The following is a 21783-nucleotide window of genomic DNA, read 5'->3' as shown; positions in this document are numbered from 1 at the left end:
TTTTCCTGTTTTGCTGTTTGAATCTTTTTCATTTTTTTATAAGTAAGCTCTCTTTTTATATTTAGGCAATTAACTTACCATGTATCATATTTTATATAAATTTTCCCAGTTTTTCATCTTTTATTTTTGCTTCTTGGTATTTTTTTATAGAGAAATTTAAAATTTTTATGTGTTCAAGTCTGTCTTCTTTCCTTCCTTTTTTCCTTCCTTACTTTGTTTTATCTTTCCTTATGGTTTCTGGCTTTGGTGTCCTGTCCAGTTTAACACTTCATATCAAAGCCAATCAATATACATCATCTTACAAATTTTATCCCTTCATAACCCAGTGAAATTTTTTTGTAATACTTTATTTTTTTCATTATTTCTTTCAATATATTATGAGAATGCTATTTTTGGAATAAACAATAAATTTTGAGTCATAAATTTTTTACAGCATCAAGTAGTGGGACCAGACTTCATAGAGGTTATGTAGAAGAAGCCTCATTAGAAGACAAACCATCTCAGACAACCCACATTGTATTTGTTGTGCATGGCATCGGGCAGAAGATGGACCAAGGAAGAATTATCAAAAACACAGCCATGTGAGTTCTTTGATGAATACATTCTCCATCTAGTTTAGAATCTAAACTTTGTTCCTCACTATCTTCTTTCATATTTTCTTCCTTTTTTTAAAAAAGCCACTCCAGATAATTATAACCAAGTAATTCAGTAGACATGGCTGCTTGCCTAATCAGTACCTACTTATGTGACCATTGAGAACTATTAGTAGTGATGCTTGGAGTGTAGAATTGTGTAAGTTTACTGTAGAAAAGGATAGCATTTTAAACAAATGTATTGTTTTTGAGTTTTTAACTCATAATCAGGGTTCCTCAAACTCATCACTATTGATGTTTTTGACCAGATAATTCTTTAATGTGGATGGCTGACCTATCAGTTGTAAGATATTTTAGCAATATTCCTGACCTCTACCCACTAGTTGCAATTAGAACCCCTACTTGTAACAACCAAAAATGTTTCTTGACATTGCCAAGTGTCCTCTGGAGGGAAAAATTGTCCATGGTTGAGAACCACTAGTCTAAATGAACTATTTTGTTTTTGTAAATTCAGATAACAAACTTACCACTTCCTAATAATTACTTCACAATGAAAAATATAAAAACTGTACAGCCATCAAAGAACTTGTATATGTGTGTGTGTGTGTGTGTGTGTGTGTGTGTGTGTGTATATATATATATATATATATATATATATATATATATATATATGCATAACCCATAGACACAAACAACAGTACAGTAAAGGCTTGGGAAGGGGCAGGAGCCAGGTGGAGGGGGGTCAAAAATGAATATGTGAGTAGAATAATAGAAATCTTAAAATATTTTTTCTTTTATATACTCATATTTGTTAAAACTGAACATTTGAGAGGATGAGAAAGAAATTGTTTTTTGGTAACCCAGAATGTATTTAGATCTTTTAAAATGGCAACTTCGGGGATATACAATCAATAAAATATTACAGTTGACCCTTGACCCTTGCACAGCACAAGGGTTAGGTGCTCTGATGTCCTTTGCTATTGAATATCTGTGTATAACTTCAGTTGGCCCTCCATGTAGAAAGAGTCCCAACCGCCGAAACCGGTTTGGCTCAGTGGATAGAGCGTCGGCCTGCGGACTCAAAGGTTCGGGTTCGATTCCGGTCAAGGGCATGTACCTTGGTTGTGGGCACATCCCCAATAGGGGGTGTGTAAGAGGCAGCTGGTCGATGTTTCTCTCTCATCGATGTTTCTAACTCTCTATCCCTCTCTCTTCCTCTCTGTAAAAAATCAATAAAATATTTTAATATATATATATATATATATATATATATATATATATATATATAGAAAGAAAGAAAGAAAGAAAGAAAGAAAGAAAGAAAGAAAGAAAGAAAGAAAGAAAGAAAGAAAGAGTCCCAACCACTGGTTGATCCTTGAACAACATGGCTTTGAACTGTGTAGGTCAGTGATGGGCAACCTTTTGAGCTTGGTGTGTCAAACTTCGCCAAAAAACTGAGCATAACTCGGGTAGTGTGTCACTTTGAGGAAAAAACATTATTTCGCAAATGTTTCATCCTCAGGAGCAGCAAATGTTTCATCCTCGGCATGCAGCCGCCTCAGCGGCCGAGTGTCATCAGAAATGGCTATGCGTGTCAGTGCCGACACACGTGTCATAGGTTCGCCATCACTGGTGTAGGTCAATTGAAAAAAATCTGCATATAAGTACAATTGAGCAGTTCAAACTGGTGTTGTTCCAGGGCCAACTATATTATGTTGTAAATAATGCCTTTTAAAATATATTAAAAATGAAGAAATACTTTTTAACAAATAGTATTGGGATAGCTAGATAACAATATGGATAAAAATAAAATTGGGTTCATTTTTCACACTAAGATAAATTTGCATTAGATCACATTTAAACGTAAGAAATGAAACCATACAAGTATTGTGAATTTAAAAGATAGGGTTGAGGGGAGTTGGAATTCTTCTGCACCTTAGGAATAGAGAAAAACTGTCTTAACTATGACTTGATCCAGAAGCAATAAGGAAAAATATTGATAAATATTAAATCATCCCAAAGAAGCCATATGGTAAAACATAGACAAACTGAGAGAAAACATCTGCAACTTATATCACAGATGAACAGTTAATATCTAGAACTTCTAAAAATAAAAGAAATAATGTCTAACCACCTTACAGAAAAATGAGCTAAAGATGTGATCAGCCAGTTCCCAGAAAAGGAAATGCTCAACCATGCTCATAAAATGTATATTAAAATTACATAAGATGTCATTTCTTGACTATTAGATTAGCAAAAACCCAAAATTTAACAGTATACTCTTTTGGCCAGGCTGTGGGTAATAGGCATTCACATACTTCTAGTGAAAAACAATGGAGAAGAGTGTATATGGCAATATCTTTCAAAATTATAGGTATACTAGAGGCCCGATGCACAAAGATTCGTGCAAGAATGGGCCTTCCTTCCCCTCGCTGCCGTCACCACTTTGCTCTGGCCTGGAGCCGCCTTTCTGCCTTTGCTCCAGCCCGGAACTGCCTTTCCACCTTCCCACGCTGCCCAGAGGCCCGGAGCTGCTAGGGTTTCAATGACACAAGTGTCCCGCCCTGCCCCTGGCCGCTGGGCACCTGTGTATGCAAATTAACCCACCATCTTTGTTGGGTTAATTTGCATACTCCTGATTGGTTGGTAGGCGTCGCGAAGGTACAGTCAATTTGCATCTTGCTCTTTTATTAGTGTAAATGCATTTGTCCTTTGACCCAGCAAACTTACATCTTTTTCTTTTTTTTTAAATTTATCTTTATTGTTGAAAGTAACCCAGAAAACCTACTTCTAAGTCAAAGATATTATCAGCAAAAATACAAAAGAACTCTGGCCGGTTTTGCTCAGTGGTTAGAGCATCAACCCATGGACCAAAGAGTCGCAGGTTCAATTCCCAGTCAAAGTCATCTACCTCAATTTCAGGCTCAATTCCTGCCCCAGGTTGGGGCCCATGTGGGAGGCAACCAGTTGATGTCTCTCACATCGATGTTTCTCTCTCTCTCCCTCCTACTATCCCTTCCTCTCTCTCCCTTCCTTCTTTCTTTCCACTCTCTAATAATCAATGGAAAAATATCCTTGGGTGAGGATTTAAAAAAATATACAAAAAGATATATGCACAAGGCTATTCAGTGCAAATGTTCAGCAGTAAGAGACTGGTTGATAAACTACAACTATTTAATATATGATGATAAACTATGCATTTATAAAGCACAATGAAGAAAATATCTATATTTTTATGGTTCTTTGAAAATATTCACAAAAGTGAGAAACCTCTAGCTAGATTATACAAGAATAAAAAGAAAATTCAAATTACTAAAATCAGGAATGAAAGAGGAGACTTTACAGAATTCAAAAGGATTATAAGGGAATGCTATGCACAATTCTATGTCAACAAATTAGATAACCTAGATGAAGTGGACAAATTTCTAGAAAGATGCAAGCTGACAAACTGATATGGTAGTAAGTAACAAGAAATAGAAAATCTAAATTGACCTTTAACAAGTAAAACATTTGAATTCATAATAAAAAAATTTCTTCCAAAACACAAAAAAGCTCAAGACCAGATGACTTTACTGTGAATTCTACAAACATTAAAAAAAGACTTAGCAACAATTCTTCACAAACTCTCCAAAAAATAGAAGACAGAAGACTTCCCAGCTCATTCTATGAAGCCAGTATTATCCTAATACCAAAACCAGATAAAGACATCACAAGGAGGGGGGAACACTATAGACCAATAATCCCTATGAATAAAAATAAATATCACTTATGAACACAAAAAATTTTAACCAAATACCAGCAACATGTAAAGAGGATTATACACTACTAGAGGCCCAGTGCATGAAATTTGTACATGGGTGGAGGGGGAGTCCCTCAGCCTGGCCTGCGCCCTCTCACAATCGGACCTCTTGGTTAGGGTCCCTAGGCCTGGCCAGCAATCAGGGCCTATCTGGGCTTTCCTTCCCCTGGCTGGTGGCTGGCAACTGGCCCCGCCCTTACCGCTGCCACTGCTTGCCATCTGTGTGGCACTACCCCCCGCCACCGTTCACCTCCCTCTGCGGGCGACAAGCAGGTGTGATCACTTGGCTGGCCTGGGCCTCCCTCTGCGGGGTGATCGCTGGTTGGCCCTGCACACCCACCATAGCTTCACTGGTCAGTGGACTGGGCCTCCCTCTTTGGGGCGATCCATCGCGGGGCTCCATGATTGATCACCCAGCAGAGGGAGGCCCTGCCCACTTGACTGGGGTTCCACGACCGATTGCTGTGCAGAGAGTGGCCTGGGCCTCCTCTTTGGGGTAATCACTAAGCCCCCCCCCCCACCATCAATCACCCCACTGGCCAGCAGCATGGGCCTCCCTCTGCAGGGTGATCATGGGGCAATGGTGGGGCCCCCGGAATAATCACATCATGCCCACCTTGCCTGGCCTGGTGCCAGTGTGTGTCATAGTATGGTTGTCCGGAAGGTCGTCCAAACAGTTGTTCTGCAGTTCGGTAGTTGGGTCAATTTGCATATTACGCTTTTATTATTATAGATGGCCAAGTGGAATTTATCCCAGAAATGCAAGATTGGTTCAACATTTAAAAGAATCAAAACAAGAGTACTACACCACATTAACAGAGCAAAAGGAAAAATAGACACATGTGGCTTAACTAGAAGTAAAAGGAAATTTCCTTGATCTGATAAAGAGCATCTATAAGCCCACAACTAACATTATACTTTAACAGCAAAAGACTGAAAGCTTTCTCCCAAGATCAAGAACAAAACAAAGGTATTTCCTCCTATCACTTTCATTCAACCTTGTACTATAGATTTAAACCTGGGCAATTAGGCAAAAAAACAATATAAAAGATATCCAGGTTAGAAAGGAAGAAATAAAACTGTTTACAGATGAAATTATCTTATATATAGGAAATCTTAAGGAATTCACACATCCTACCTAATAAAATAGTAATATGCAAATTAACCATCACTGCTACACCCACAAGCCTCGCCCACCAGCCAATCAGAGCGAGTATGCAAATAAACCCAACCAAGATGGCTACAGCAACAGAGAGCAGGAGATAGGCTTGGGTTTCCCCGGCAATGGAGGAAGCCAAGCTTTCCGCCTGCCCTTGCCGGCCTAAGCCTCCACTCAAGACTACAAAGTTTCAATTATAGAAGGTAAACAAATCCAAACAGAAATGGCGGCAGCCATGGAGCTGGAAAGAGCGGGAGGCTAGGGTTGCCCCTGGCAATGGAAGAAGCAAAGCTTTCCGCACACCCTGGCAAACCCAGGCCTCCACTCCAGGCTACAAAGTTTCAATTACAGAAGGTAAATAAACCCCAACAGAAATGACTGCCGCCACGGAGTGAGCAGGAAGCTTGGCTCCACTCGAGGCTACAAAGTTTCAATTGTAGAAGGTAAATAAATTCCAGATACCAGGGCCTCCTCTTGGGTCGCCAGGGGGCGTGGGTGGCCTGCAAACCACCACAGGCCCCTCACTCAGGCCGCCCCACACCCTCAAGGGAACCCCCACCCTGATCTGGGACACCTGTCAGGGCAAACCAGCTGGCCCCCACCTGTGCACCAGGCCTCTATCCTATCTAATAAAAGAGTAATATGCAGTTTGACCATCATTCCAACACACAAGATGGCTGCCCCCATGTGGTCAAAGATCCTGCCCCCATGTGGACACAAGATGGCCAGCAGGGGAGGGCAGTTGGGAGGCACCAGGCATGCAAGGGAGGGCAGTTGACAGGGACCAGGCCTGCAAGGGAGGGCAGTTGGAGGCGATCAACCCTGCAGGGGAGGGCAGTTAGGGGTGACCAGGCCGGCAGAGGAGGGAAGTTGGGGGCAAACAGGCTTGCAGGGGAGCAGTTAGACATCAATCAGACTGGCATGGGAGTGGTTAGGGGATGATCAGGCTGGCAGGCAGAAGCGGTTAGGGGCAATCAGGAAGGCAGGCAGGCAAGCAGTTGGGAGCCAGCAGTCCTGGATTGTGAGAGGGATGTCCGACTGCCCATTTAGGCCCAATCCCAGTAGGGTGGGGGGTCCCAGATTGGAGAGGGTGCAGGTTGGGCTGAGGGATACCCCCCGCCCCCATGCACGAACTTTGTGCACCGGGCCTCTGGTACAACTATAAAGGCTAATAAATGAAGTCAGCAAAATTACAGGATACAAGATCAATGTACAAAAATCAATTGTATTTATACACTAGCATTGAACAACCTGAAAATTAAATTAAGAAAGTATTTCCACTTACAATTAGCATCAAAAAGAATAAAATACTTAAGGATATGTATAACAAAAGAAGTGGAAGATTTGCACACTGAAAACTATAATATGTCATTGAAAGAAATTAGAGAAAACCTAAATAAATGAAAATGGCAACCCATGATTGTACCTTAGAACATTTAGTGTTAAGATGGTAGTACTTCCCAAATTGACCTACAAAGTCGTCAAAATCCCACTAGTCTTTTTTGCACAAATTGACAAGCTGATCCTGAAATTCACATAGAAAGGCAAGGGACCCAGAACAGCCCACACTATCTTGAAAAAGAACAAAGGGAGAACTCACACTTCCCAATTTTGTAACTTGCTACAAAGCTATAGTATCAAGACATTGTGGTTCTGGCTGATAAAAAGATAGAACAATGGAGTAGAATTGAGAATTCCATTGATTTTTTTATAAGAGTGCTAAAATGATTCAATGAGGAAGGAATGGCCTTTTAACAAATGGTACATGACATCAAAACTAGAAGCCATAAAAGAAAAAAATACATAAATTGGATTTGTCAAAATTTAAAACTTGTTCTTCAACAAACACTATTGAAACAGTGAAGACAACCCACAAAATGGGAGAAATATTTGCAAATTATATATCTGATAAGGGTCTAGCATCTAGGATATTTGAAGAACTCTTAATTCAACAGTAAAAGGAACGGCCCAATTTTTTAAATGGGTAAAGGATTTGAATAAACGTTTGTCCAAATAATTATACAAATTGCCCATAATTATAAAGGCAATGTTTTTATTAAAATGCATTTCATTTTCAAAATTGAGCTATCAGCTGTTAAAGTGTATATATATATATTTTTTGGGACATCCTGTATATATAAAACCTAACAAACCAGTATTTTGAAAATTGTTAATAAAAGGGAAAAATTAACCATTTATCTTGCCTTTTTTGTGAAACTATTTGGGTATACCACAATATAGATAAATATCTGATGTGAGGAATTTTATTTTTAGAAGTATAAGGAGTTATAGCATTTAAAAGTACCCAAGCACCTTTTTCCAACCATAATAAACTAATGAATCTAATCAGTGGACATCAGCCAGCATCACCAAAAAGAGAGAAAACCAGATGTATGTACCTGTGGAATAGTAGTCTTGCCAAAACAGTAGAATTTGAATCAGAGCAAACCCTTATATCTCACTACCAAATTACAGGAAATAGGGAACAAAGAACAAGTAACACCATGGAGATGCAGTCATTAAAAATCAGACTCTGAGAAACTACAGGATATTAAAAAAATTACAAAGCAAAAGAGAGAGAGGAACCTACAGATTAAAAGCCATCTGCCAATTATAATGCATGGATTGTATTTGGAGCTCAGTTTAACCAAGTGTAAAAAAATATTTTCAGGGTTATTATAAATGTTAACGTTTATAATTTGAGAAAAGGGGACCACTGAACTATATATTTGCCTAAATAGTTTATTTGATACAATAGTACTGAATGGGTTATGTTTTCCTTATATTTTAGAAACAAATACTAATCTACAGGTGAAATAATGTGATAGCTGGGATTTACAAAGTATTATGGAGGAAAAGTGCTACTCTAAAGGAGTTTGAGGGGATAGAATTATTCTTTCTCCCCCCCCCCCCCCCCCCCCCCCAGAGTTCAGCTTTTTATTAAATATGTTATAAAAGACGTTTGTTTAGTCAAAAAGACCAAAGCCCATGTCAGACTCCTCAGATTCTTCTTTCTTTGCTTCCACTTTCTTCTTCAGTGGGGCAACAATGGTGGAGGGGGCAGGACCTCCTTCTGGTGCAGCACTACTGCTGGGGCAGGTCCACCAGCCCTTGCTGCAAAGGAGGCTCCCAGTGTTGACATTAGTCAGAGCCTTTGCAAATAAGCCTGGCCAGAAAGGTTCAACATTTACACCAGCTGTTTTAATGAAGGGCATTGATCTTATCCTTCATCATTGGCACTTCATATGCAGGCGAGCTCTGAGACCAGGCCATGGAGCCAGCAAGTGCTGGGTGAGCACAGCCAGGAGCAGTGCTGATCCCCAGATGAAGGGAGGGCCTCACCCCAACTCGGCCTTAGTGCTTCCAAAGGACCAAGCACTTACCAGCATCTGGGGAAAGGGGGCGATAGATTTATTCTGTATCTTGATTGTGATGGTGCCTTCCACAAGATTAGCAGACATTTGGTCCACAACCAAAGGTTTTTGATATTTGCACCTGTCCAAAACGCCCATGGAGACTTTTGGTCCATGCCGACCCATCTAGGCTACCTAGGCAAGGAGAGGTATTGTTGGCATACAGTCACACGCAATTATCCTATATAATAAAAGCCTAATATACTAAGTGTCCGGTCGTCTGGTTGGCCGTTCAACCAATCAAAGTGTAATATGTTATGGGGGGGCGGTTGATGACAAATATGTGATACCTTAATAAAGTAATTTTACAAAAACAACAAAGTGTAATATGTTAATGATATGCTAAGACCGCTCAACCCCTTGCTAGACGTGTACTGACCACCAGGGAGAAGATGCTCTGACCGGTAGGTGAGCTTGCTACTGGGGTCCGGCTGATCAGGACTGAGCGAGACGGGCCGGACGGGCCCTCCTGGGGTCCCTCCACGGCTGGCCAACCTCCCATATCCCTCCCTGGCCCTGATCATGCACCAGTGGGGTCCCTTGCCTGGACTGTGCCCTCTTGCAATCCAGGATCCCACAGGCAATGTTGGAGAGCTGGTTTTGTCCCAATCCTGCAGGACAGGCCAAGGGACCCCACTGGTGCACAAAATTGTGCACCGGGCCTCTAGTTGAATTAATAAAACATGATATATCTTTTATGTATTAATCCTGTAAACCAAAAGCATAAATAAGTGCTATGGGCTGTTTAAGCCCAGCTACATTGTCTTAAGCATGGACATTTTGGACAGGACCAAATATGAAGGAACATTTGGCATGGACAGAATATGCTTTGAAATGAACTATTGTATAGTATAGTGGTAATTAAAACATAATTGGTTGTGGTTATAAGCAAGTTTAAGTGTTATAATTAAAAACATTTTATACCGTATAATTACATTTGTGAAGTTACTCTGATAAAGTTTTGTTTTGTTTTTTTGTTGTTGTTTTTTAGGATGAGAGAGGCTGCTAGAAAAATAGAAGAAAGACATTTTTCCAACCATGCAACACATGTTGAATTTCTGCCTGTTGAGTGGCGGTCAAAACTTACTCTTGATGGAGGTACATTATGTTTAAAACTTAAATGATTTGGCCCTGTCCAGTATGGCTCAGTGATAGAGCACTGGCCCACACACCAAAGGGTCAAGGGTTCGATTCCTGGTCAAGGGCATTTATCTGGCTTGTAGGTCCATCCCAGGCCAGAGTCAGGCACGTATAGGAGGCAGCCAATCAGTGTGTCTTTCACATCAATGTTTCTCTCTGTCTCTCCCCCTTCCTTCCACTCTTTCTAAAAAATCAATGGAAAAATATCCTCAGGTGAGGATTAACAAATGATTTAGCCAATGGCAACAGGGTGATGCTCATTGGGAACAAAGGGTCTTTATTTAGTTGTCTTGAGGTATATTCATTCTTTGTTCTAGATCACTTAAGAAAATAAAACCCATTGATTTTAAAAATAGTTATATACCGACTTAGGAGCACCATATAGATTTCACATGTAGCCGTTTCCATGCATGCCCTCTATGGACTGGGAACGGGGGAGAAGGGCGGGGGTGAATGGTATGTGGATAGAACAAAATGTTTTCTATAGTTTTTGACAAAAAAGTTACTTGTCTATTTTTAGAAGTCCAGTGCACTATCCATTACACAGTGGAGCCACCTAACTTGTCAATACTCTTAAAACATATTGTCACAATTCTTTTTTTTTTTTTTTATTGATTTCAGAGAGGAAAAGAGAAATAGAAACATCAATGAGAGAGAATCATTGATCAGCTGCACAGCCCCTACTGGGGATCGAACCCGCCACCTGGGCATGTGCCCTTGATCTGAATCGAACCCAGGACCCTTCAGTCCACGGGGCCGACACTATCCACTGAGCCAAATCAGCTAGGGTACAATTCTTTATGAGCTTACATTCTCTTCCTAATAATTTTCCTTCCCTATATTTGGAAGGTAAAATATCAGGTTTTTTGTTTTGTTGTTTTTCTTACATTCCCTGGGCTGGTAATATTTAAGTAAATCATGTTTATTTCCTTCTTGGAGAATTGTTAGCCAAAATACATATTTTAAACAAAATGTATCCTTTCAGTATGAAAACCATTAAAATAGAATGTTTAGGTTATTTACATAACCTGGAAATGAGAGAATTATACTAGATACAATAGCACCTGCCATTTGTGCAGCCTTTACTGTGTGCCTGGCACTTTGCAATTCATTTTTCATGGAGTATCTCAATTTTCTCACAAATATATGAAATAACTACATTATTTTGTCTATTTTACTGTTAAGGAAACTGAAACTCAGTAAAAGGTGAATTTACCTAAGAATAGTAAGCAGAGTCTAGCTTTGTTTGATGCCAGAGCCCTGATTCATTCACATTGCTAAACTGCCTCCCTGGATGATTTTCAAGTCAGATTCTGTCTCATAGGCAAGAATGTCAGTTATAGCTAATAGACCAAAATGGCATCAAAAGTTGCAATAACTATAAAACAAAAATGCTAGTGATCAAAGAAGACTTCATATCAGCAATAGCTCATATGTAAAAATACTATCTTTTGGGCTTTTCCCACTCATTTAGATAAGTTTCTTGGGCTAGTCAGGAATTCATAGATGAATTCATGTTTAATAAAACCCTCAAAAGTTAGTAATTTTTTATTGGGGGGTGAGGGCATGTATGGGAGTTGGGGGGGCAATGGTAAGATATGTACACATATAATACCTTAATAATATATATATATTTTTTTATTTATTTATTTTTTTTTTAAAGAACAGTAACTTGGCTAAGGTCACATGGTGCTGAGGATCTGGATATAAATCTGAGTGCTGGACTCCAATGTCCACAGTATTTTCATCACACCACATTGCCAACAACCCTTATTTGATTTATCTGTGGAACTGCAATAAAAGCAGCAGCCAACTTGCCTCTTGGGGAATTTAATGGCAAATCTGTGTTTTCCTAATAACAGCTTTGTTGAGGTGTAATTCTCATACCATAAAATTCACCTTTTAAAGCATAAAAAAAAAGTTTGTAATTTTTTTGTTAGATTTAAATTATTAAGATAGGATCTTGAAGGTGGCATTATTCTGAGTGAAAGAAGCTAAAGGACAAACACCACTCGCTATTCTCAATATTTCCGACACCAAATAAAGGTGTGTGGGGGGAGTGATTATCTACCAATTGCCTAATTCTTAGTGCACATCAACTGGGTGTCCAACAATTTAACTCATTTATTATACTACCCAGATATAGCACAGACAGATTAAAGGCACAGTACCACAAGACTCCCCTCACTTCAGATGCCAATCACAAGTCCCAGATTGATGCCTGCTATAAATTGGGGGGTTGGGAGGGAGGTCCTATGACCCCATCCTGAGGTTTAATTTACTAGATCTACTTAAAAAAAATTCAGAAAAAAAAAAATTCAGGAAACATTTACTTACATTTACTGGTCTAAAGGATATTACAAAGTATATAGATGGCCCTAGCCGGTTTGGTTCAGTGGATAGAGCATTGGCCTGCAGACTGAAGGGTCTTGGCTTGATTCTGGTCAAGGGCACGTACATCAGTTGCAGGCTCCATTCCCACCCCTGGTAGGGGCAAGTGTAGGAGGCAACCAGTCAATGTGTTTCTCTCACATCAATGTTTCTCTCTCTCTCTCCCCCTCTTCACTCTCTCTAAAAATCAATGGGAAATAATCCTCAGGTAAGGATTAACAAAAAACAAATATGTGTGTGTGTATAGATATATATATGTTCACCTATCTGGAAGTTCTCCAATCCCTGTTGTTTAGGGGTTTTATGGAGGTTCCATTATGTAGACATAATTGATTTAACTAATTGACTGTTGATGATTAACTCAATGGACAGAAACTTCAACCCTCTACTTACATGATTGGTTCCTCTGGCAACCAGCCCCATCTTCCAAGATTCACCTCATTAGCATAAGCTTAAGTATAGTTGAAAGAGGCTTATTATTATTATGAATAATAAAAGACAAACCAGTCACCCCTATTACTCAGGAAATTACAAGGGTTTTAGGAATCTTGAGCTAGAAACCAGGGACAAAAACTATAAATATATGTTTGTTGTTATACACAGTCTCACAGAAGCCAGTCTCAAAGTTTACATACTTATGCTGCATTTATGTGGCATACTGGAAAAGGCAAAACTATAAGGACAGAGAACATATCAGTGGATGCCGGGGTTTACGGGAAGGCTAGGGTTTGAATTAAAAAGGGCAGCATGTGGGAGTTTTTTAAGGTGATGAAACAGTCTGTATCCTAATCATGGTGATAGTTATGTAAAACCATATGTGCATTAAAATTAAGAGTTATTTGCCATAGCCAGTTTGATTCAATGGATAGAGCATTGGCCTGCAGGCTGAAAGGTCCCAGGTTCAATTCCAGGCAAGGGCATGTACCTCTATTGCAGGCTTGATCCGTGGGGGAGGCAACCAATCAATGTGTCTCTCTCACATCAATGTTTTTCTTTCTCTATTTCTCCCCCCTCCCGTCCACTCTCTCTAAAAAAGGAGTCAATGGAAAAATCTCCTCGGGTTAGGATTAACAATAACAACCACCAAAAACCCAAGAGTTGTTTTTACTGTTTGTAAATTTTTAAATAATGATAAAAGATATTTTCCTATAGCAAACATCATTTTTAAGTTCCTAGAAATAAATCTAATAAAATATGTACATTTATATTAAAAATGAAAAAAACTGTTAAAAGATATTAAATACAAGTTAAATAAATATAAAGATAATTTTCTTAGATTACATGACTCAATATCTTAGAGTTGTTAATTTTTCTAAATTGATTTATAGATTTCATTCACTTCTAATCAGCATCCTAATAGAGTTTTTCCTGAAACTTTACAAGCTGATTCTAAAATTATTATAAAAGAACAAAGGTTCCAAAATAACCAAGATACAGAACAAGAGGGGATGAGGGGAGTCATGTTGGCACAAGGATAGGCCAGTGCACTAGCCTAGAGACTCCTAAAAACAGACCTGCACTTAGTTAGAAAACAAACCTGATATATGACTGAGCTGATATTATAGATCAGTGGTTGGCAACGGTGGCTCTCGAGCCACATGCAGCTCTTTGGCCCCTTGAGTATTCTAACGCCACTTCAAATTAGACACGCCCAGGCCGAAAACCGACTTCTGCGCATGGGCCACGAAGTTTCAATCGCACTGTACGTGTGCGCCCGCACGTGGTATTTTGTGGAAGAGCCACACTCAAGGGGCCGAAGAGCCGCATGTGGCTGGCGAGCCACGGTTTGCCGACCACTGTTATAGATCATTGGTGAAAGGATGGCCTATTCCATAAATGGTGCTTGGTAACTGGTTATTCTTTGAGAGGAGAGGGGAGTAAAAACAATCCCTACCTCACATTCCAAATGGATCAAATATATGTGAAAGCCAGGACTTTTTAAAGTATTAGAAAAATATAGGATTGTATCTCCTAAGACAGGAAACACAACTACAAAGTAACATGGATAAACTTGATTAAAATTATCTCAGTTGACATAAAGAATGAAAGATCAACCATAAACTGAGAAAAGAGGTTGCAACAGAGCAACAGATATAGCCACCAAAGTTTTAATATCCAGAATAAAAAAGAGAGCACTTAAAGAGATTATTTATATACAATATGTATATGTTTTATATGTTAATATTTTAAAATATTTTATATACTACATATAATATGCATCTCATTAGTGTAGTAATAAAAGAAATGCAAATTAAAACCACAATAAAATATCATTGACACCCATCAGTTTAGCAAAAATTTAAGGTGAGGCTGTGCATCAATGAGGATGTGTAGCAGTGAGGATTCTCATTCACTGTTGTTGGGAATGTAAATTGGTACAATTACGTGGGGAGTCAGTTTGACATTATCTTGTAAAGTCGAATGTGTATGTGCCTTATGATACAGCAGTTTCACTCCTAGATATGTATACCCTAAGGAAAAGCTTACACATGTGCACCAGGAAACATAAAACAGTGTTATTAGGAGCATAGAACTTCTTTGTATTTCAATAAGAAATGCAAATTTTTCTGTATCTCTAATTATCTTATTAAGCATTTAATAGAATAGTCTCCCCATGGTAGAATTTCCATAAGTTAGCTGTAACTCAGAGTCTGTGCATATTTGCAATACAGTTTATTTACAGTTTTTTTCCGAAGTAACTTACACCAACTTTATCTTGTTTACTGCAGCTGCCCATTGCCGATATGCCTTTGTGCATATTTTTAATTTGATAGCTCTTCCTCATAGAATCTTTATTTTACTAAAAATAGATAAATGTAAAGTGTAAAGAAACTTTTTAATTTGTTGCTGGTTTGTCACCAGTGCCACTAGGCATTCTACATGGGTATTGCCAGGCCCTGTGCATAGTCCAAAACAGAAAAGGAGGTATAGAAAGAGTGAGATCGTGTCCCTTAACACCTGTTCCAGGAATAGAGATGGCCTGGTTTGCTCTGGGTACCCCTGAATATCATGCAAACTCCAGTACAGAAAATGGTCAGGCTTCATAGATTTGACAATGGCCTTCATCCTTTAATGCTGTTTCTCTTCCCCTTAATGTCTATTTTTTTCTTGCTATATTTTGCAAGAAGGAAAAGATCATTAGATCCAAAACTAGTCTTGCATATTGAAATGTTAACTTAAAGAGCTGTGATTTCAGAGAATGTAATTTTTTTCACAATTTATTTTTCCCCAAAGACAGATATCTTCTGTAAGTTTGTTTGTTTGTTTGTTTGTAGACACTGTTGATTCCATTACTCCTGACAAAGTACGAGGTTTAAGGGATATGTTGAACAGCAGTGCAATGGACATAATGTATTATACTAGCCCACTTTATAGAGATGAAGTAAGTATAATGATTATCTTATTGCTGTTGGGTATTTTTTAGAGTGATAGGGTATATGTTCTGAATTTTAATATTTTATGCTTTTTTTTTTTTACAAACAAGTGTGAAATTACAGGAATCCATTAATCTATAAATAGCCTGTATTAATAGTAAATTTGAACATCTTCAAACTCTATATTAGTACCCTTAATAAAATGAATAATCTTGGAAGTAGAAGGTTGTTTAGAAAACAGCTCTCTGAAAAATACAGTTTTTATAAATCTAATTAATTATATCTGTGATTGTTGTCCTTACAAAAGAGTTTTATAAAGAAATTTTCTTCAAATCCTATCTAATAATAGACAAATATGCAAATTGACCATACCTCCAACACACTCACAAGCCACGCCCACCATCCAATCAGAGCGAGTATGCAAATTAACCCAAACCAAGATGGCTACAGCCACAGAGATCAAGGTTTCCTAGGTAACAGAGGAAGCCAAGCTTTCTGCCTGCCCTTGCCCAGCCTAAGCCTCCACTCAAGCTACAAAGTTTCAATTATAGAAGGTAAACAAATTCAAACAGAAATGGCGGCAGAATGGAGCTTGAGAGAGCAGGCCAGGGTTGCCCCCAGCAACAGGGGAAGCAAAGCTTTCTGCACACCCTGGCCGGGCCCAGGCCTCCGCTTAAGGCTACAAAGTTTCAATTATAACCCCAACACAAATGGCTGAGGGCCTCGGAGGGAGCCCCAGGCTTGGCTCTGCTCCAGGCTACAAAGTTTCAATTGTAGAAAGAAAATAAATTCCAGACACCAGGGCCTCCGCTTGGGTTGCCAGGGGGCGTGGCCCGCCTGCAAACCACCACAGGCCCCTCGCTCAGGCCACCCCACGCCCCAATGGAACCCCACTCTGATCAGGGACACCCTTCAGGGCAAACCAGCTGGCCCCCACCCCTGTACCAGGCCTCTATCCTATCTAATAAAAGAGTACTATGCAGATTGATCATCACTGCAACACACAATATAGCTGCTCCCATGTGGTCAAAGATCCTGCCCCCATGTGGACACAAGATGGCCACCACAAGATGGCCAGCAGGAGAGGGCAGTTGGGAGGCACCCGGCCTGCAAGGGAGGGCAGTTGAGAAGGACCAGGCCTTCAAGGGAGGGCAGTTGGAGGTGATCAACCCTGCAGGAGAGGGCAGTTAGGGGTAACCAGGCCGGCAGAGGAGGGAAGTTGGTGGCAAACAGGCTGGCAGCAGAGTGGTTAGGGGGTGATCAGGTTGGCATGCAGAAGCGGTTAGGGGCAATCAGGAAGGCAGGCAAGCAGTTGGGAGCCAGCAGTCCTGGATTGTGAGAGGGATCCCAGATTGGAGAGGGTACAGGCTGGGCTGAGGGACAACCCCCCTCCATGCACGAATTTCGTGCACCAGGCCTCTAGTTATATATATAAAAACTTAAGTGACCATTCAACTGGTAGCTATGATGCGCACTGACCACCAGGGGGCAGATGCTCAATGCATAGGCATGGAAACATTGAACAGACTGATGAATCTCAGAGGAACTGGTGTTTGGTGGGGGCAGGGAGACTAAGGTGGGAAGAGATTAACCAAAGATCTTATATCCATACTAGAGGCCTGCTGCATGGATTTGTGCACCGGTGGGGTCCCTTGGCCTGGCCTGCGGAAATTGGGCTGAAACCAGCAGTCCGACATACCCCAAGGGATCCCAGATTGCAAGATTGCAAGAGGGTGCAGGCCAAACTAAGGGACCCCACTGGTGCACAAATCTGTGCACTAGGCCTCTAGTTTATATATAACAGACTTGCTTTTATTGGCATGTCTATAGTAGATTCATATAATTAAATGGTAATGTTACTTATGTAACACAAAATGTAACCCTAAAGTGGATGAGGGCTGAAAATTTATTTAGAGGGCTGAGAGAATCTCTACCAGTGCATTTTCACTTTATTAGTAGTAAGAGGAAAAGAATTATGTTTCATAGGCATAACCTTGTTAATTATCTAACGTGCATTAACTTTTTTAATCCTGCTTAAAACCCTATGAAGTACATATGATTGTATCCTCATTTGAAGGATGGAGAAAGGGATGCAAGGAGTAATTACCAGTAGAGCTGCTCTGTACTGCTCCAAGACAACCCATTTCTGATTTTGTTCATTTGAAGTCATTCCCTGACTTCATCCAGGATATCCTTTACATAGATAGCTACAGAAGTACGTTTGATTAGTTACCACAGAAACTTCCTTCTCTTCTGGCTGCCATCTCCTTAGGATTTTTTTTTATTCCTCTTTCTATATCACCTTATTGCCATACACCAATATTGGGCAAGGTCTGCCTTGATCTGATTAAAATAGTAAAAGAAGCTATAAGGAGAACTGCTATTTTGGACCTAATTCTAGCCAGCCAAGGACGGCTTAGTTGGTGAAGTATAATACTAACAATATATATGTTCATAGTTCTTTATTGTGTCTACTGGGCCCTAAAGCTTAGGAAATTGAACTATAGTATTGCAAGTGAAACCAATGGGGGCAGGAACAGAAATGGCTGAAAGCGTATTATACACACACACACTATACACACACACACACACACACACACACACACACACGTATCATTGGTAATACTCCTAAGAAGGTATCCTGAATGTTCAGACTAAAACGTACTGAGATGAGTCCCCAAAATAATATTAAGGGTTTGTTTTTGTGTTTTAAGTTGACATTAATAGCAACAAAGCTGGAAAGAAAAAAGTGTCAGGCTCAAACCTCTGGCCATTGGCTAATGATGACTAAGAAAGTGGTCACTTCTATTTTGGTCTTATAATCTTTAAAGATAATTGTCCTCAGAATGGAATTAAATGAATCTGATATTTAATAGGAAGAGGGAAATGGAAAGAGAACACCCAGTGTTTTAAATTAGTTTTTTATTCAGTTGAATTTCATGGAAAAGCACTCAGAACTTGTGACTGAGATTCATCAGCAATCTTTAGCAGTGTTTCCTGAATATTCCTAATAAGATGAATTACTTGGGCCCTACCTGGTTTGGCTCAGTAGACAGAGCATTGGCCTGCAGACTGAAGGGTCCCCGGCTCGATTCCAGGGGGCGTGCAGGAGGCAGCCGATCAATGATCCTCTCCCATCATTGATGTTTCTATCTCTCTCTCCCCCTCCCTTCCTCTCTGAAATCAATAAAAATATATTTTAAAAAAATATATGAATCACTTGGGGTGCTCATTAAAAATGCAGGCATAAGCCGAAACCAGTTTGGCTCAGTGGATAGAGCGTCGGCCTGCGGATTCAAGGGTCCCAGGTTCAATTCCGGTCAAGGGCATGTACCTTGGTTGCGGGCACATCCTCAGTAGGTCAAGGGCATGTACCTTGGTTGCGGGCACATCCTCAATAGGTCAAGGGCATGTACCTTGGTTGCGGGCACATCCTCAGTGCAAGAGGCAGCTGATCGATGTTTCTCTCTCATCGATGTTTCTAACTCTCTATCCCTCTCTCTTCCTCTCTGTAAAAAATCAATAAAATATATATTTTTTTAAAAATGCAGGTATAAAAGAACCCCCTGGGAGAATTTGGGCTATTGTGAATTTATGATTTGAAAATATGTGGGTGTGTATAGATATTATCTATATACTAGAGGCCCGGTGCATGAAATTTGTGCATGGGGAAGAGGTCCCTCAGCCTGGCCTGTACCCTCTTGCAATCGGGATCCCTCTTGCAGTTGGGACCGCTGGCTCCTAACTGCTGGCCTGTCTGCCTGCCTGAGTGCCCCTAACCACTGTGCCTGCCTGATCACCCCTAATCACTCACCTGCCTGCCTGATCGCCCCTGACCACCTCTGCCTCAGCCCCCGCCGCCATGGCTTCATCTGGAATGATGTCTGGAAGGTCATTCTGCTGCCTGGTCTAATTAGCATATTACACTTTTATTATTATAGATTTAAGTGTATATTGTTTATACCTGCACGTACTTCCTACATCTGTTCACTAAAAGGGCCAAGGAGCTAACATTCCAATCTAATGAGCACACCTAGTACTCAGATCTTTGCCCCTAGTACTCCCCACCAAGAAGAACTAGAGTTACTTGGAAAAAATGGCTGGTTCTAGGGCTGGGACAGGATAGGTACAGGTCAAAGCTAAAAACAACTTGTTATGACAAAAAGTAGGAAAATCTTCAGAAGAATGATGGGGCAGGTCACAAGGTCAGGAGTCAAATTTTAAAAAGCAGGTCCCGCCCTGGCTGGTTTGACTCACTGGGTAGAGCTCGGCCCCAGATTTGATTTCGGTCAAAGACACATTCCCAGGTTGTGGGCTCAATCCCCAATAGGGAGCATGCAGGAGGCAGCCAGTCAATGATTATCTCTCATCATTGATGTTTCTGTTTCTCTTCCCCTCTCCCTTCCTCTCTGAAATCAATAAAAATATATTAAATAAAAATAAAAGTAGATCCCACTGGCCATATCTGGAACAACTTGAGCACAAAATAAATTATTACTTATTGTAAGGAATTAATAGTACTTTTAATACAGAATTATAATAAAGATAATGTAATAAGAGAATTGTAAATCATTGAGAAGTTTGTAAGTTAATATCAATTACAAATTGATAAACAAACAGGGTAAGGGAGGTCCTTTGCTTACAGTAGAATGCCACAGGCTTACTGTTAAATGTGGAGGGAATGCTGGAGTTGTAAAATCCTCAATTTATAGCTATTATGGTAGGATCAAATAAGAGTGGTCTGGGCAAGAATCATAAATGAAGGCTAAATTAAGGACAAGTTTTAATGAGAATAGGATGTTTGCATGGACTTAATGTGTATTCTCACAGACTGCCTTATGAGTTAAAAAATGAGAAAAGGTATAAAGTGGGGAAACCAGGGAACGCCTTTAATGGGTGTCACTGAGGGACACTCAGGACACAACATCATTTATGCAGTATACCAGTCCTGAGGAAACACCAGGCAAACACAAAAGGAGGATGTTCTAATTAAAAAGTAGGATGGGATTGTATTCTTTCCAAATGTCACTATTATAAAAGACAAAGAATGGCTGTGGAAAATGTTCCAGACTAAAGGAGGCAAAAGAGACCTGATAGCTAAATACACCTCATCCTGCACTGTATTCTTCACTGGTTAGGGTAAAATGCTACAAAGGATTTGTTAAATCAACTGACAAAATTTAAATGTGAATATCTGATTACATGAAATATTTTATCAAAGTAAATTTATGAAGTTGATAACTACAATATTCCTAGTCTTAGGAAATATACACTGGAGTTTTAGGGGTAGAGGACCATGACATCTATAATATATCCTCAGATGTATTTTTTTAAAAAGGTGTGCGTGTGTGTGTGTGTGTGTGTGTGTTATAGAAACAGAACAAGTGATAAAATAGGCTAAAAATGCTAATAATAGATGAATCTTGGGTGAAAGGTACATGGATGAGCATTGTACTATTTTTATTTTGCCACATCTTATGAATTTGAAATTATTTTCAAATAATATGTTAAAAAAATGACTAAAAGTTTCCCAGGTCCCTTCCCTGGCAATTGACTGGAAGTCAGTGGATCTGAGGTAGAGCCTGTGTATTTGATTTGTGTTTTGAACACTTCCCCAGGTGATAGCATCAGAGAAGTTTGGGAAACATTGCTAAGGCAGTGTGAAGAGTGAAAGAAACAAGAAAAACATAGTGAGAAGTGGTCAAAAATTGTTCTTAATTTTAAAAGGAAAAACTCATTCTGCAAATCAAAGTCCATTTAGTACAAGGTTGGTGTTAGGCAGTATTTTAGAATAAATTATTCCTCAACAGCTTATGTTTTCTTAAGGAAGTTGTGATAGATAATAGCCAGCACTTCTTTAGGATTCATTTCTGCCTAGCCTATTGAATGAACCTTATTAGGTTAATTGGTAGGC

General features: G+C 39.7%; 1 protein-coding gene across 5 annotated transcripts in view; it reads left to right on the top strand.

Annotated features, from left to right (window-relative positions):
- The window catches only part of DDHD1 (DDHD domain containing 1), a 93825-nt gene that overhangs the window by 37028 nt on the left and 35014 nt on the right, over positions 1 to 21783 (top strand). For all 5 annotated transcript variants that reach the window (XM_079769048.1, XM_079769047.1, XM_079769045.1 and 2 more), the window contains 3 exons: positions 434 to 581; positions 9956 to 10062; positions 15771 to 15877. In XM_079769048.1, coding sequence (XP_079625174.1) covers positions 434 to 581; positions 9956 to 10062; positions 15771 to 15877 — 362 coding nt within the window. The remainder of the gene's footprint in view (positions 1 to 433; positions 582 to 9955; positions 10063 to 15770; positions 15878 to 21783) is intronic.

This window comes from Cnephaeus nilssonii (genome assembly GCF_951640355.1).
Source record: "Cnephaeus nilssonii genome assembly, chromosome: 4".
NCBI lineage: Eukaryota > Metazoa > Chordata > Mammalia > Chiroptera > Vespertilionidae > Cnephaeus > Cnephaeus nilssonii.
This window is presented reverse-complemented; position numbering and strand designations above follow the sequence as displayed.